The 13,849-nt window shown below is 45.2% G+C and overlaps 1 protein-coding gene across 1 annotated transcript in view; it reads left to right on the plus strand.

The window, feature by feature from the left end:
* Window positions 1-10,215, plus strand: part of LOC118097923 (stimulated by retinoic acid gene 6 protein-like) — a 46,031-nt gene extending 35,816 nt beyond the window's left edge. The window contains exons 12-18 of the mRNA XM_060268767.1: window positions 318-399; window positions 2,839-2,887; window positions 2,991-3,108; window positions 4,880-4,999; window positions 7,044-7,207; window positions 7,316-7,468; window positions 9,803-10,215. Of these exons, the coding sequence (XP_060124750.1) occupies window positions 318-399; window positions 2,839-2,887; window positions 2,991-3,108; window positions 4,880-4,999; window positions 7,044-7,207; window positions 7,316-7,468; window positions 9,803-9,990 (874 nt within the window). The 3' untranslated portion in view covers window positions 9,991-10,215. The remainder of the gene's footprint in view (window positions 1-317; window positions 400-2,838; window positions 2,888-2,990; window positions 3,109-4,879; window positions 5,000-7,043; window positions 7,208-7,315; window positions 7,469-9,802) is intronic.
* Window positions 10,216-13,849: the final 3,634 nt, after the last annotated feature.

Consider the following 13,849-nt stretch of genomic DNA (forward strand, 5'->3'; position numbering starts at 1 on the left):
GGGACCATCACGGGGATTTGAACCGCCGCCCTAGGCTCTGTGGTTTAACCCACAGCGTCCCCCGCGTCCCCAGGTATCTGGCTACTGATGCTAAAATTGATACTTTCCCCCTTCTTATGTCATACAGATGTTAGAGGAGGTGTGAGGGTAGCCTTCCCTAACCTGGTTGCTTCCAGATGTTGTCGGACTACAATTCCTATCATCCCTGACCATTGGACATGCTGGCTGGGGATGGTGGGAGCTGCCTTTCAAAAGATCCAGATGTCGCCTACTAGAGCAATGCCTCCAAACATTTTTTAAAATGCTTTCCCCACTAGAAAGCACATAATGAAACTGCGGGCAGGCAAGAAGTGCTACTTTCTGATGGAATCGGAAGCTGTGCCATCTGCTCAATGTGTGGTGAGTTTTAACTCTTAACCCCCTATTTTCACCCCTATATAGGAGTTTTCATTTCTATACCTGAAGGAGCATCTCCACCCCCATTGTGCATCCTGGGCACGGAGGTCCAGCTCCGAGAGCCATCTGGCGGTTACCTCACTGCGAGAAGTGAGGTTACTGGGAACTGGCAGAGGGCCTTCTCAGTGGTGGCACCCACCCTGTGGACCGCCCTCCCATCAGATGTCAAGGAAATAAACAACTATCTGACTTTTAGTAGACATCTGAAGGCAGCCCTGTATTGGGAAATTTTTAATGTTTGATGTTTTATAATTTTAATGTGCTGTAAGCTGCCCAGAGTGGCTGGGGAAACCTAGCCAGATGGGCGAGGAATAATAATAATAATAATAATAATAATAATAATAATAATAATAATAATAATAAACCCCTTAAGAAACCAAAGCATGGATTTGGTGGACCTGGACACTCTTTCAGTCAACAGTCAACTTACAGTCACTTTACCAGAGTCAAGTTTTTCACTTTGAGATTCCGGGACCTCTTCCTAGGCAGTGTAGAAAAGTAGATGGCTAGAGAACATATTCATTGTGAAATTGTTTTGATTTCATGGAAGCCCTCTCACTTTACCACTTATTTTGACCTCCCCCAGCCTGGGGCTCAGCAATTGTCATTGGACTCCATTTCCCCGTGAGCCCTAGCCCACATGGCCAGCATTTGTGGACGGTGGGAGTTGTGGTCCTGCAAAATCCGAAGGTCATCCATCATGTTGGCTATCCTTGCCTTAGATTGAAGTGCGGTAGGGATAGCAGAAGTCCAGAAAATGTGTTTTCATTTCCTGGAAGGGAATAACAAGCACTGCATATATTTCCATGAGACTAGGGGTGGCTAACCTTTTTTGGGGGGCGGGTGGCACAAACCAGCAGTGGATGTGGCCACCCATTTCACACACACACACACACACACACAACACACACAGGCACATGGTTTTTGCAGATCACTTGAGCAGAAGGGGGCTGTTGCCTATTTTGATCCATTGCCACAGGGTCCCTAAAAGCACGGGGCCCATAGGCCGGATCCTGCTCTGCCTATTTGGTATTCTGGCACTGATCTGGTTCAAGGTTACCTAGCAAGCTTAATTTGTTTGTTGAAATATTTATTTACCCATATACCATAAAAACATATCAAAGTAGTGTACAAGTGTTTTTTGGTTTTTTTAAATAAAACTTCATGGCTGAGTAGAGATTTGAACCTGGATTTTCCTGGCCTTAGTCTGACACTAACGACTGCACCCTGCTGATGAATTTGTGATCTGTGCCAATTTTCCTATACATTATGGCTTCTGCCCAGCCATCTCCCCCTCAGCAGGGCTTACTTCTAGTCTCAGAACCTTACCTTGAGAAAAATGTCTGGTGAAAATCAGGTTTGTGTGATAACAAGATCAAGACCCCACTTTCAACTTGTTCACACTGTTCTTTAAAGAACCTGATTCTAACATAAGGTTACATGCTACTGTCAGGTTGGGGTTACCCTCTTAGATTTACAACAACAACAACAACATATTACTTACACCCCACCCATCTGGCTGGGTTTCCCCAGCCACTCTGGGCGGATTCCAACCAGAGATTAAAAATACATTAAAACATTAGTCATTAAAAACTTCCCTAAACAGGGCTAACTGCAGATGTCTTCTAAAATTCAGATACAGTCATACCTTGGGTTAAGTATGCTTTAGGTTGAGTACTTTCAGGTTAAGTACTCCGCGGACCTGGAAGTAAACGGATTAATCCACTTTCTATTACTTTCAATGGGAAAGTTCGCTTCAGGTTAAGTACGCTTCAGGTTAAGTATGGACTTCCGGAACCAATTAAGTACTTAACCTGAGGTACCACTGTACATTGATTATTGCCTTCATTTTATGGATCAATGGTCTCGTTAGACAGTAAAATTCGTGTTACATTGCTGTTTTAGGGGGTGTTTTTCATTGTCTGGAACGGATTAATCCACTTTCCATTACTTTCAATGGGAAAGTTCGCTTCAGGTTAAGTACGCTTCAGGTTAAGTACAGACTTCTGGAACCAATTAAGTACTTAACCTGAGGTACCACTGTAGTTGTTTATTTCCTTGACATCTGATGGGAGGGCGTTCCACAGGGCGGGTGCCACTACCGAGAAGGCCCTCTGCCTGGTTCCCTGTAGCTTTACTTCCCGCAGTGAGGGAATCACCAAAAGGCCCTCGGAGCTGGACCTCAGTGTGTAGGCTGAATGATGGGGGTAGAGATGCTCCTTCAGGTATAGGGCTTTAAAGGTCAGCACCAACACTTGGAATTGTGCTTGGAAACACAATTTATATATATTTGTATTCATATATTTTGCTTCCAAATTGTGTTTGTGGCATGCCTGCATAAACGAACTGTCTCTCCCCCCCCCTTTGTCTTTACATCAACAGCTAGCAGTGGGAAGATCCACCGCTTACCAAATCGCATACTTATTATGGGGTATGTGATAATTTGTCTCTAGGGCCTTTGGCATAAGTTCATAGGGGGCTGGTGTTGCCATCCCTCTCCCCCGATCCCATGTTGACTTTTCTCTTCCATCCAGGTTACGTGATCATGCATCTGCTGCAGTTTGTAGCTTGGATGATTGTCATGTATCTGATTGTTTTGCCCATGGTACATGGTGAATGGGCCAAGCTTCTGGACAAGTGGGGAACTGTGATGTAAGTGTCAACTGTCAGAAGAATAACTCTCTTTTCTTAAAAATAATAACGGCTTTTTATAATTTGTAAAGGAAAAAAGAAAAAGGCTACCTTGTTTTTTTAATGATAACTTTATAGCAGGCATAGGCAAACTCAGCCCACCAGATGTTTTGGGACTACAACTCCCATCATCCCTAGCTAAGAGGACCAGTGGTCAGGGATGATGGGAATTGTAGTCCCAAAACATCTGGAGGGCCGAGTTTGCCTATGCCTGCTTTATAGTATATATTACAGTCATACCTCGGAAGACGAACGCCTTGCGAGTCGAATGTTTTGGCTCCTGAATGCCGCAAACCCAGAAGTGAGTGTTTTGGTTTGTGAACATTCTTTGGAACCCAAATGTCTGACGCGGGTTCTGTTGCTTCCTGCAGCCAATCAGATGCCGCAATTTGGTTTTGGAACATTTTGGAAGTAGGACGGACTTCTGGAACAGATTCCGTTCGACTTCCGAGGTACAGCTGTATTTTATATAAAGCTCTTGAAAGTTTTAACAGCTAAGCACTGTATAGATTCCACTAAACAAATAAATATGGGTTTGTTTTTTTAATTCACTGATGGGGGATTGTCACGGTCCGGTCGGCGGGCGGTTGAAGCCCTGGCTGAGGACGTCAGGACCAGAGGCAAGATGGAGGTGTAGAAGCAGGAACAGGTGCAGGGCTGAGGGTCCAGCAGCAGGCAGTCACAGGGTCAAGGAGCAAGGCAGAGGCGAAGGTCTGGGAGTCAAGGAGCAAGGCGTCGGCAAGGCAAAGGTCCAAGGGTCAAGGATCAAGGCATCGGCAAGGCAAGGGTCCAAGGAGCGAGAGGCCAGAGGCAACCAGGCAGGGATAGCATCGCTGTGGCAAAGAGCTGAAGGGAAATGCTGAGCTTTTATCCCTCCCAGCTCCTGCCACCAGGTGCAGTGAGATATCAAGTGGTCTCACCTGAGTGGTCACTCCTTGCCTCTCCAGCACAAGCTGAGGCAGGCCCCAGTCCTGCAAGGCACTACAGGCCCCAGAGCCTGACTCCTGCCCATACTCCTGACAGGGATTGAGGATTGGAGTGATTGTTCTGTGGCATAGGAGCCAGCTCCGAGGGCCTGAGGTCCCTTTGCTCCCCCCCCCATAAAATATTTGAGGGAGTCGCTCCCCCCTAAAGTTGATGGGCACCTGTTGCGTCTTGTGATCAGTTAGTGGGGGGGGGCATGGAGCAGACCCATTGAAGTTAATGGGCATGGTTAATTTAGGTTCATTCATTTCAAGTAGGGAGCGGGTGGAGCTGTGGTCTAAACCACTGAGCCTCTTGGCCTTGCCAATCAGAAGGTCGGCAGTTCGAATCTGCGACGGAGTGAGCTCCCGTTGCTCTGTCCCAGCTCCTGCCAACCTAGCAGCTCTAATGCATACCAGCATAAGTAAGGTAGATAAATAGGTATCGCTGCGGCCGGAAGGTAAACGGTGTTTCTGTGCGCTCTGGTTTCCATCACAGTGTTCCGTTGCGTCAGAAGCGGTTTAGTCCTGCTGGCCACATGACCCGGAAAGCTGTCTGTGTACAAACGCCGGCTCCCTCGGCCTGAAAGCGAGATGAGCGCCGCAACCCCATAGTCACCTTTGACTGGACTTAACTGTCCAGGGTGTCCTTTTACAATCATTTCAGTTGGTCTGAGTAGAACTTATCCAAAAGCAACTCTTTATCTCCACTTCCTTGTAGTGGTTATAATTTTCTTAAAATAGTTTTACCTTCCTTTTCTGCCTCACAGTCTTTCATTTGTCCTCATCATGATTTTGAGGAGGCTGGAGCTGTTTGCTGGTTCTCGAGTCTTTCTTCAGCCGAAGATTTCACCAAAAGACGATCAGAGACCTCTGGCACTTGACAACAGGTTGGTATCAGGGAGTGATTCCTTGAATAAAGATATTCCATTAGGTCATCTAGGATGGGAAGATGGGAAGTCTCCCTCAGGAGGTTGTGGATTTTCCTTCCTTGGAGGGTTTTAATCAGAGGTTGGATGGTCATCATGGATGCTTCCTCCCTCCCTTTTTTGAGATTCCTGCATTGCAGGGGGTTGGACTAGATGACCCCTGGGTCCCTTCCAACTCTACAATTCTATGATTCTATGAGCTAGCTCTGCAGCATGTTATATTTATAAAAAGGCCACCACTGATTATCTGCTTCTTCATTCATTTTTTTAATGGTGATGAGACTCTTGCTTTCTCCCTTCCCGCAATCTGAGATGCCACATGATTCTTCTGAACATGTTAATCAGCTCCAAGTTGGAAATCCTTCAGGTCTCTAAACAAACCTTCTATGGCACCAGCAGTCCATAGTCTTTATCAGAACCAGAATTTACCTTTAAACCCATGTTGCAAAATGACACCCACCTTTTTTTAAAATCATATATGACACTCTTGTCTCCTCCCTGTCTTCAGATTTCCTGCCTCTGCTTGTCTTTTCATATTCTGGTCTGCCTATATTCCTTATTAAGAACCAATAAACCAGGCGTAATGAACTTAGTGCTCTTCAGATACTGTTGTACTACAATTCCCATCATCTCTGACCATTGACCATGCTGACTGAGGCTGATGGGAGTTGCTAGTCCAATAATGTCTACTTTGGCTCCCCCTGCTGCAAACAAAGGGAATGGCAATGGTACTGCTTTTGTAATTCAAGTCAAAGTGCTACCCTCTTGTATTCCAAGAGAGATGATTAATGGGATGTAATCACTTCTGTCTATTTCCCCTTATTTACATGCATTTGTATATCTGTATTTTCTTGGAAGCAACAAGCTCTTTCTAACACCTTCATGCAGTCCAGGGTTAATACAGCAAAGCTTTTTAAACTGTTCAACAAGTACAGTTAGCGCAAATTCAACAACTTTAATTATATACAGGTGAAACTCGGGAAATTAGAGTATCGTCAAAAAGTGCATTTATTTCAGTAATGCAACTTATTATTTTTTCCTTTAATTTTTACAAATGCTTTCTTTTGGAAATTCCACAGTAATAAAACAAATAGTTACAATAATACAAAAATAAACTGTAAGGAGATCCCCTTCCCATCATCAAGAGCAGCTCCTCAAACAGCAGCAATGTCAGCGGGGAGGGGGAGGAGTCCAGTGAGGAAGGAGGAAGAGGGATGCAGGGCTCCGGCCACACAGAAGAGCCCCTGCTACGCATGAGGGAGGAAGAAAGAGAGGGGGAAAGGGGGGAGAAGGAAAACATGGAGCGGAGACCCTTTTTCCCTCCGGTTCCGGAATTACGCAGAAGAAGGCGTGGAAGGAGGTTTGCCGTTCCGAGACTCTTATACTGGAAGAAGACGAGGAGCCCGCCATTCCTGGGTTCTGTCTCGGACTAAGCAGACATGTTTCTGCACACCCCAATTCACTGTAAATAGACTGCACCAAATAAAGCTGTATAAAGGCAAGAATGTGGAGCGTCGTTACTCTAGAGTAGTCGCAACAACAACCTCTGACAAACAAAAATAAATGTCGCTATTACATTTCATTAATTACATTCCATTTATAATTGATCCGCCTAATGACAAATACTTACAATTGCAACAAATAAAGGCTTGACATATCTTGCTTTCCTCTATCTCATATATTGGTTTCACCTTTTAAGTTGCATTACAGAAATAAATGCACTTTACAGAAATAAATGCACACGATATTCTAATTTCCCAAGTTTCACCTGTAGTACTATACGACCTTTATTTCCTTAAGCTCACATGCAGGAACAATTACTAAGCCTTTCTGAATATTGTAGCAACAGCACTGTCTTCAAATTCAGACTCGGAGAATATCGATGCTTTGCTCTGAGCTATGTTTGCTGTAGTTCAAAAGCAAATACACCTGGTCCTGCCTCCAGTTTTTTTTCCTGTGGGGGTGACCCTGGAACTGGTCAGCTGAGACATCTCTTCCTTTCCAGGAAAGCCTTCGCAAACTTCAGCTACTTTTTATTCTTCCACTCGGTGGTGGTGGGTTTGTTTTCCTGCCTCATGAGAGTGTTACGCAGCACCGCCCTGGGAGCCTTCCTGGTTGGACGACTGGACAGGCCAGTGATGCCGAGGGGCTTTGAAGGCGGTGATAAAGGTAAGCACCTCGAGGGACCTACATTTTCAATGCATCGTGGCTTCATTCTTGTGGGGACGGAAGGGGGCGTTTGGCATCGACAGGTGAATGGTGTTTATTTCACTGCAGCATTCAAGTCTTGGGTTGCAATGCTATTGATGGACCACTACCACTCGAACCCCATCCTTGTCTGCTTCTGCCACATCCTGGATTCCAAAATCAGACAGAGGCAATGGCAAAAAGTCAATGGACCCACTGAAAACACGGACATGCGGGAAATAGGTAAACGCTGGGAGTCAATTTAACAAAGCTTGTATGTTTGTTTGTTTGTTTTTGTTATACTCCCCTTCACCCAAGGATGACAGGCGGTTTACAGTACAGTCAAACCTCGGTTCCTGAACACCTCTGTTGTTGTACGTTTTGGCTCCCGAATGCCGAAAACCCGGAAGTAAATGCTCCGGTTTCTCAACGATTTTCGGAAGCCGAATGTGCTACGCAGCTTCTATTTTGAGTTTCCGTATTGTACTGAGGCTCCTGCTTTCAGTTTTTGGTTGTCGAACATTTTGGAAGTTGAACGGCCTTCCAGAACAGATTACATTTGACAACTGAGGTTTGACTGTATTAAAAATATGTAACATAGTAACAAGCAAAACAATAACACACACACACACACACACACACACACACACACACACACACTCCATAGTTTAAAAGGCCATAGATTAATTAGCCAAAGGCCTGGGAGAAGAGAAAGGCTTTTGCCTGGCACCTAAAGTTATGTTTCACAAATCGTAACTCTGCAGTTGTGAGGATGGCTCCAAATACCGCTACCGCCAAGGAACTGAAAAAACGTACACATTAAAAACTGTTTGTCCTAGATGTTTCCTAATTCTTAAAAACCCAAGCCCTTCTTCCCAAGAATAGGAAGTTCAAAAACTCAAAATTTGCTCTGGGCTAGCAAGGGACAAACAAAAAAGACATGTGACACTTATTCTTAGGATTGCCGACTTTTTCATCAGCCCACTGCTCCTGGGCCTTGTAACAGCAGTTGGATGTGAGGACATTATCAGCTTCTATGCCATGAAAAGCTTCCGCTGCTGATTTCTGCTGAGCAAGCTGCTTTTACATGCATAAGAGCAGGCCCGTCCCACCCCCACCCCCACCCCCCGGCCAGTTGACAACACTACATATTCTTTGAAAAACCCATTCACTCACAGCAGCACTGGTCAAATTCCATTCTAGGGTTTTCTTTTGTTTTTAAAGTCTGCTATCCCAGCTGTACAATTCACTGTCCAGACACTGAATGTTATAAGTACTGTATGTGATTGAGTTTGACAGGTTGGTGAGTTGGTCCAACCATAGCTGCCAAGTTATCCCTTTTTTAAAGGGATTTTCCCTTATGCTGAATAGGCTTCCTCGCGAGAAATGGGAAAACTTGGCAGCTATGGGTCCAACCAGGGTCAGCCCATCCATGAGGCCAGGTGAGGCAGCAGGTCCCAAATATTCTTCCCTTGTTCCTGATTTAGATCTCCACTCACCCCTTCTTCCCTGACGGGGAGGGAGGCGCCATTTTGTGATTTCCTTCAGGAGCCGGCCCTAGGTCCAACCTATCTGACACCAATTTCAAATGTATTTTGTGGTTGTACCGTCATTAGTCTGCCCCAGGGTGGGTTACGGCAATTAAAAGCCTAATTTTAAAAAAGGATTAACATTCAAGAGAATAGGGCTGGTCCTAAGATATGTATTTCAGGTATCAAAGGGAGGGAACCAGTGTGGTGTAGTGGTTAAGAGCGGTAGTCTCGTAATCTGGTGAACCGGGTTCGCGTCTCCGCTCCTCCACAAGCAGCTGTTGGGTGACTTTGGGCTAGTCACACTTCTTTGAAGTCTCTCAGCCTCACTCACCTCACAGAGTGTTTGTTGTGGGAGAGGAAGGGAAAGGAGAATGTTAGCCGCTTTCAGACTCCTTAGGGGTATCAAATCCAAACTCTTCTTCTTCTTCTTCAAAGGCCAGGGTAAAGAGTAGGGTTGCCAGACTCAATAGAGGACAGGACTTTTGTGCCTTTAATTGCCCTGCTCTCTTTTGAGTCTGGAATCCTTAAAGAGAAACCAACAGACCGTTTGGCTTGGAAATTAAACAAAGGGTCTGCTGGTTTTTCTTTAAGGTTTCCAGACTCAAAAGAGAGCAGGGCAATTAAAGGCACAAAAGTCCTGTCCTCTATTGAGTCTGGCAACCCCAGTAAAGAGGTGCATTTTCAGCCTCTGATGAGAGTGGCCTAATGAAAGTGCCAGACACACATCTGTGGGAAGGGAATTCTACAACTTTGGGGCTGCTACAGTGAATGCCTTCTCCAGGGCTGCCATCCCATAAACAGCTGAGAGTGATGAAACTACCAAGAGGGTCCCCTCTGCTGATTTTGACCCCCACGATGGTCTGGAGGGAAGGAGGTGGTCTTGCAGATATTTGGGGCCTAAGTTACTTTGAGCTTTAAACACTAAGGTGAGCACCTAGAATTGTACCTGGAAACAAAATGGAAGCCTTATAAATATGGTATAGAGGTTGTGGTGTATGCATGTTGCTGATGTTTGAAATTTTAATCGCTGGTGTCTTGTTTTTAGCTCCTAGGGTATCGGGCAGAGCCAGGAAAAGATGGCTGTTGCTTTACACGCTATTAAACAACCCCAGTCTCCTGCAATTCCAGAAGCGAAGACTAGGATCCTATCCTATGGATTTTCCACAGCCCTGTGCTGTCCCTTCAGGCGATCATGCTACAGAGCAATTGGTGCATTGGGATAAACGTGTTTAATATGGGACATGGACTGTGGAGATGCTGGTCCTGGTGATGCAAGACAAAAGCGGCACAAGTTATACTTGCTGAGAGTTGCACGAATTGACAGCTTGTTCCATAGTGCTTCCTAAAAAGATAATCTGTCCTATTTCCCCCACATTATGTGTCATGTCTTCCCTCCACATGAACTGCCTGCCTGCTGCAATCATTAATAAACTATACACAAGCCATTGTCCCTAGGAAGATTTAGGTAATCTCTTTGAAGACCACACAAGCATGCACTTTTTTTCCTGCTGTCCCTACAATTATTTGACACTTTCCCCCCTGGCTCGGCCTCCTCAAAATCATAGACCTGTGCCAATTACCCCCGCGTCCCAGCTCCTCGCTCTGTTCTGGCCTGCCCAGACCACAGGGATCTAGAATGAAAGCACACCTGAGGTGGGAAATCAAAAGAAGAAGAAGAAGAAGAAGAAGAAGAAGAAGAAGAAGAAGAAGAAGAAGAAGAAGAAGAAGAAGAAGAAGAAGAAGAAGAAGAAGAAGAAGAAGAAGAAGAGGAGGAGGAGTTTGGATTTGATATCCCGCTTTATCACTACCTGAAGGAGTCTCAAAACGGCTAACATTCTCCTTTCCCTTCCTCCCCCACGACAAACACTCTGTGAGGTGGGTGGGGCTGAGAGACTTCAAAGAAGTGTGACTAGCCCAAGGTCACCCAGCAGCTGCATGTGGAGGAGCAGAGACACGAACCCGGTTCACCAGATTACAAGTCTACCACTCTTAACCACTACACCACACTGGTCCAGAGTCAGTGACACTGGTTTAATAACAATGAGTTTTTGTTTTTTTCCAAGTTGCCAAATTGGAATCCTGAGTTTCCAAACCATTAACTGGAGCTGGTGTGTGCATAATTCTAAAACTGCTGTTAGATGATTTGTTCTCAAGGTGCCTTCATTAGTTCTACTCGCTGAGAGTTTTCTTTAAAAAATGTTTGACGTTTTACTATGTTTTTATATGTGTTGTAAGCTGCCCAGAGTGACTGGGGAAACCCAGCCAGATAGGCTGGGTATGAATATAATAATAATAACAATAAATTATTATTATTATTATTATTATTATTATTATTATTATTATTAAGCAACTGCTTCCAAAGCTGGTTGTACTGTACACTTACTGGTGTAGCTGACCCTACATAATGAAAACCTTGCCTTTTCTTGCTGTGTCTTCCAGATTGATAAACTGTATAAATTCCTCATTTTGTAGAAGCAAATTATCCAGCATCAATTCCTTTTCTCAGTGAATATTTTCCAGTAATGGAAAATACAATTTTCACTGGGGAGTGATGGTATCAGTGTCAGGGGCATAGCTGCCAAGTCTCCCGTTTCCCCCGGGAAACCCCCGTTTTTAAAGTCGTTTCCCGCTGTCATCCCGAATGGCGAAATATCCCGTAATTCCCCCGGATTTCTTCCGGTGCCGCTCTGCCCATGTCTGGGCACCGGAAATCGGGCAGCGCCGGCACTGGAAGTTGCTTCTATGCATGTCTGGACATGTGTAGAAGCGACTTCTGGTGCCGGCGCGGCTGATCCCGTATTTTTCTAACCAGGACTTGGCAGCTAGGGTCAGGGGTCTGTTAAAACACCCAGCATAAAGTTCTTCATCAATATTTTTGGAATGCTTTCAGACATACCATTAGTCCTATCCAATGTTGATGAAATCATTCCACTATAATCTTCTGCAACCATCTTCCCTTTTTGATCTGAGTTTGTGGCATAGATGTAGCCAGTTATAATTGGCTTATCACACTGCGTGCCAATTCCAAAAAAGATAAGGTTCATTTTGATCTTCTTACCCACTCACTAACTGTTAATTAATAATGGGAAGTTCTTAAATATAATGGCCACTCATGTTTCCTCACCTCTAGGCCCTGAAGAAAAAGCTCCAAGTTTTAATACCTCAAGATAATTTCTCATCTCCGCTTTTTGTGTGTTTTCCTGAAAACCACTTTCAATAAATTCAGCAATGTATTTTTAATTAATGTTTGTTTTGTAAAATGTATACATCGCTTGATTGGTTTTTTTAAAAAAAAAACCTCTGTAAGAGGTTTACAAAATGATAAAACAATAACATCAAGAAGAATTTACAATATGTTGTGGTTGTTAAGGAAGAAGGGGAAACAGGAGTGTTACACATGTTTCTTGCAGCACACATGTTATTGATGGCCATGATATATGGTAAACGTAAAGGCAAAGGACCCTTGGATGGTTAAGTTCAGTCAAAGGCGACTATTGGGTTGCGTCGCTCATCTCGCTTTCAGGCTGAGGGAGCCAGCGCTTGTCCACAGACAGCTTTCTGGGTCGTGTGGCCAGCATGACTAAACCGCTTCTGGCGCAATGGAACACCGTGATGAAAACCAGAGCGCATGGAAACGCCGTTTACCAGAGCGCATGGAAACGCCGTTTACCCGCCACAGTAGTACCTATTTATCTACTTGCACTGGTGTGCATTCGAACTGCTAGGTTGGCAGGAGCTGGGACAGAGGAACTGGAGCTCACCTCATCGTGGAGATTCAAACAGCCAACCTTCTGATCGCCAAGCCCAAGAGGCTCAGTGGTTTAAACCACAGCGCCACCCTGATCCTATGATATACTGTATGATATATGGATGCAGATGCCACACCAGTGCATACCTGTCCTGGCAACTTGGGCTGGACATTTTAGGTGTAAAAGGGAAGTGTGCCTCCAATTTGTTTCGGGGTTTGTGGAGAGGGACAACGAAAAAGTATTGTTGCACCTTAAAGCACTTAAGGAAGCTATTATGGCATAAACTATCATGGATTAAAATCCCAGATAGTCTGAAAACTTAAAGCAACTTCAAAGCTTCATTTACGCTATCAGTAACCTTGATACCCAGCCAAAATGTCCTTTGTGACTGCTTAGCGACTGCATATCAGAAAGGATACGTTTGATTAGACCTTTCTTCCTACACAAGCTAAGAACAAAGAAGCAGGGTAGGAGCGAGGTGTGACGATCATGCTGGAACTGTGATGCAAGCCGTTTGGACTTTGCTACTTAACTCTGAGCCTACATAATGGATCTTCTCATGCAGGTGAAGAGGACAGTATGGGGACCAACCTGGATTTTGGCAATGGATAATGCTGCTTTGCGATCTCTATAAAAGCATTTATTTCTCTGTTCCAATCCAGAGAAGGCAACACCCCAAAACACATGTCTGTAGCACGTTTTCTCTTTTGCCTGAACTTTTCCCTATTATGGATCTCTAGCCAGGGCCCTTTGCATGTGTGATGATCAGGCTTCATTAACGTGCGACTACGAAATTTCAGATTTTGTGCCTCAGCCCTTGCTTCCCCCCCCCCCGCAGGACCAATTGCTGTCATCAGCAGTCGTTAACAGCCATCAACAGGTTCACCACTCCTATCAGCCCATCACCCATTCCCAACCCCCCACCCTCTGAATATACATAAGGGTCTGGTTGATTCTGTTTCAGTGTATCTGACGAAGTGTGCATGCACACATAAAGGTAAAGGGACCCCTGACCATTAGGTCCAGTCGTGACCGACTCTGGGGTTGCGCGCTCATCTCGCATTATTGGCCGAGGGAGCCGGCGTATAGCTTCCAGGTCATGTGGCCAGCATGACAAAGCCGCTTCTGGCGAACCAGAGCAGCACATGGAAACGCCGTTTACCTTCCCGCTGTAGCGGTTCCTATTTATCTACTTGCATTTTGACGTGCTTTCAAACTGCTAGGTTGGCAGGAGCTGGGACCAAGCAACAGGAGCTCACCCCGTCACAGGGATTCGAACCGCCGACCTTCTGATCAGCAAGCCCTAGGTTCAGTGGTTTAACCACAGCGCCACCTGGGTCCCA

The sequence above is a fragment of the Zootoca vivipara genome, chromosome 16 (genome assembly GCF_963506605.1).
Source record: "Zootoca vivipara chromosome 16, rZooViv1.1, whole genome shotgun sequence".
Taxonomy (NCBI): Eukaryota; Metazoa; Chordata; class Lepidosauria; order Squamata; family Lacertidae; genus Zootoca; species Zootoca vivipara.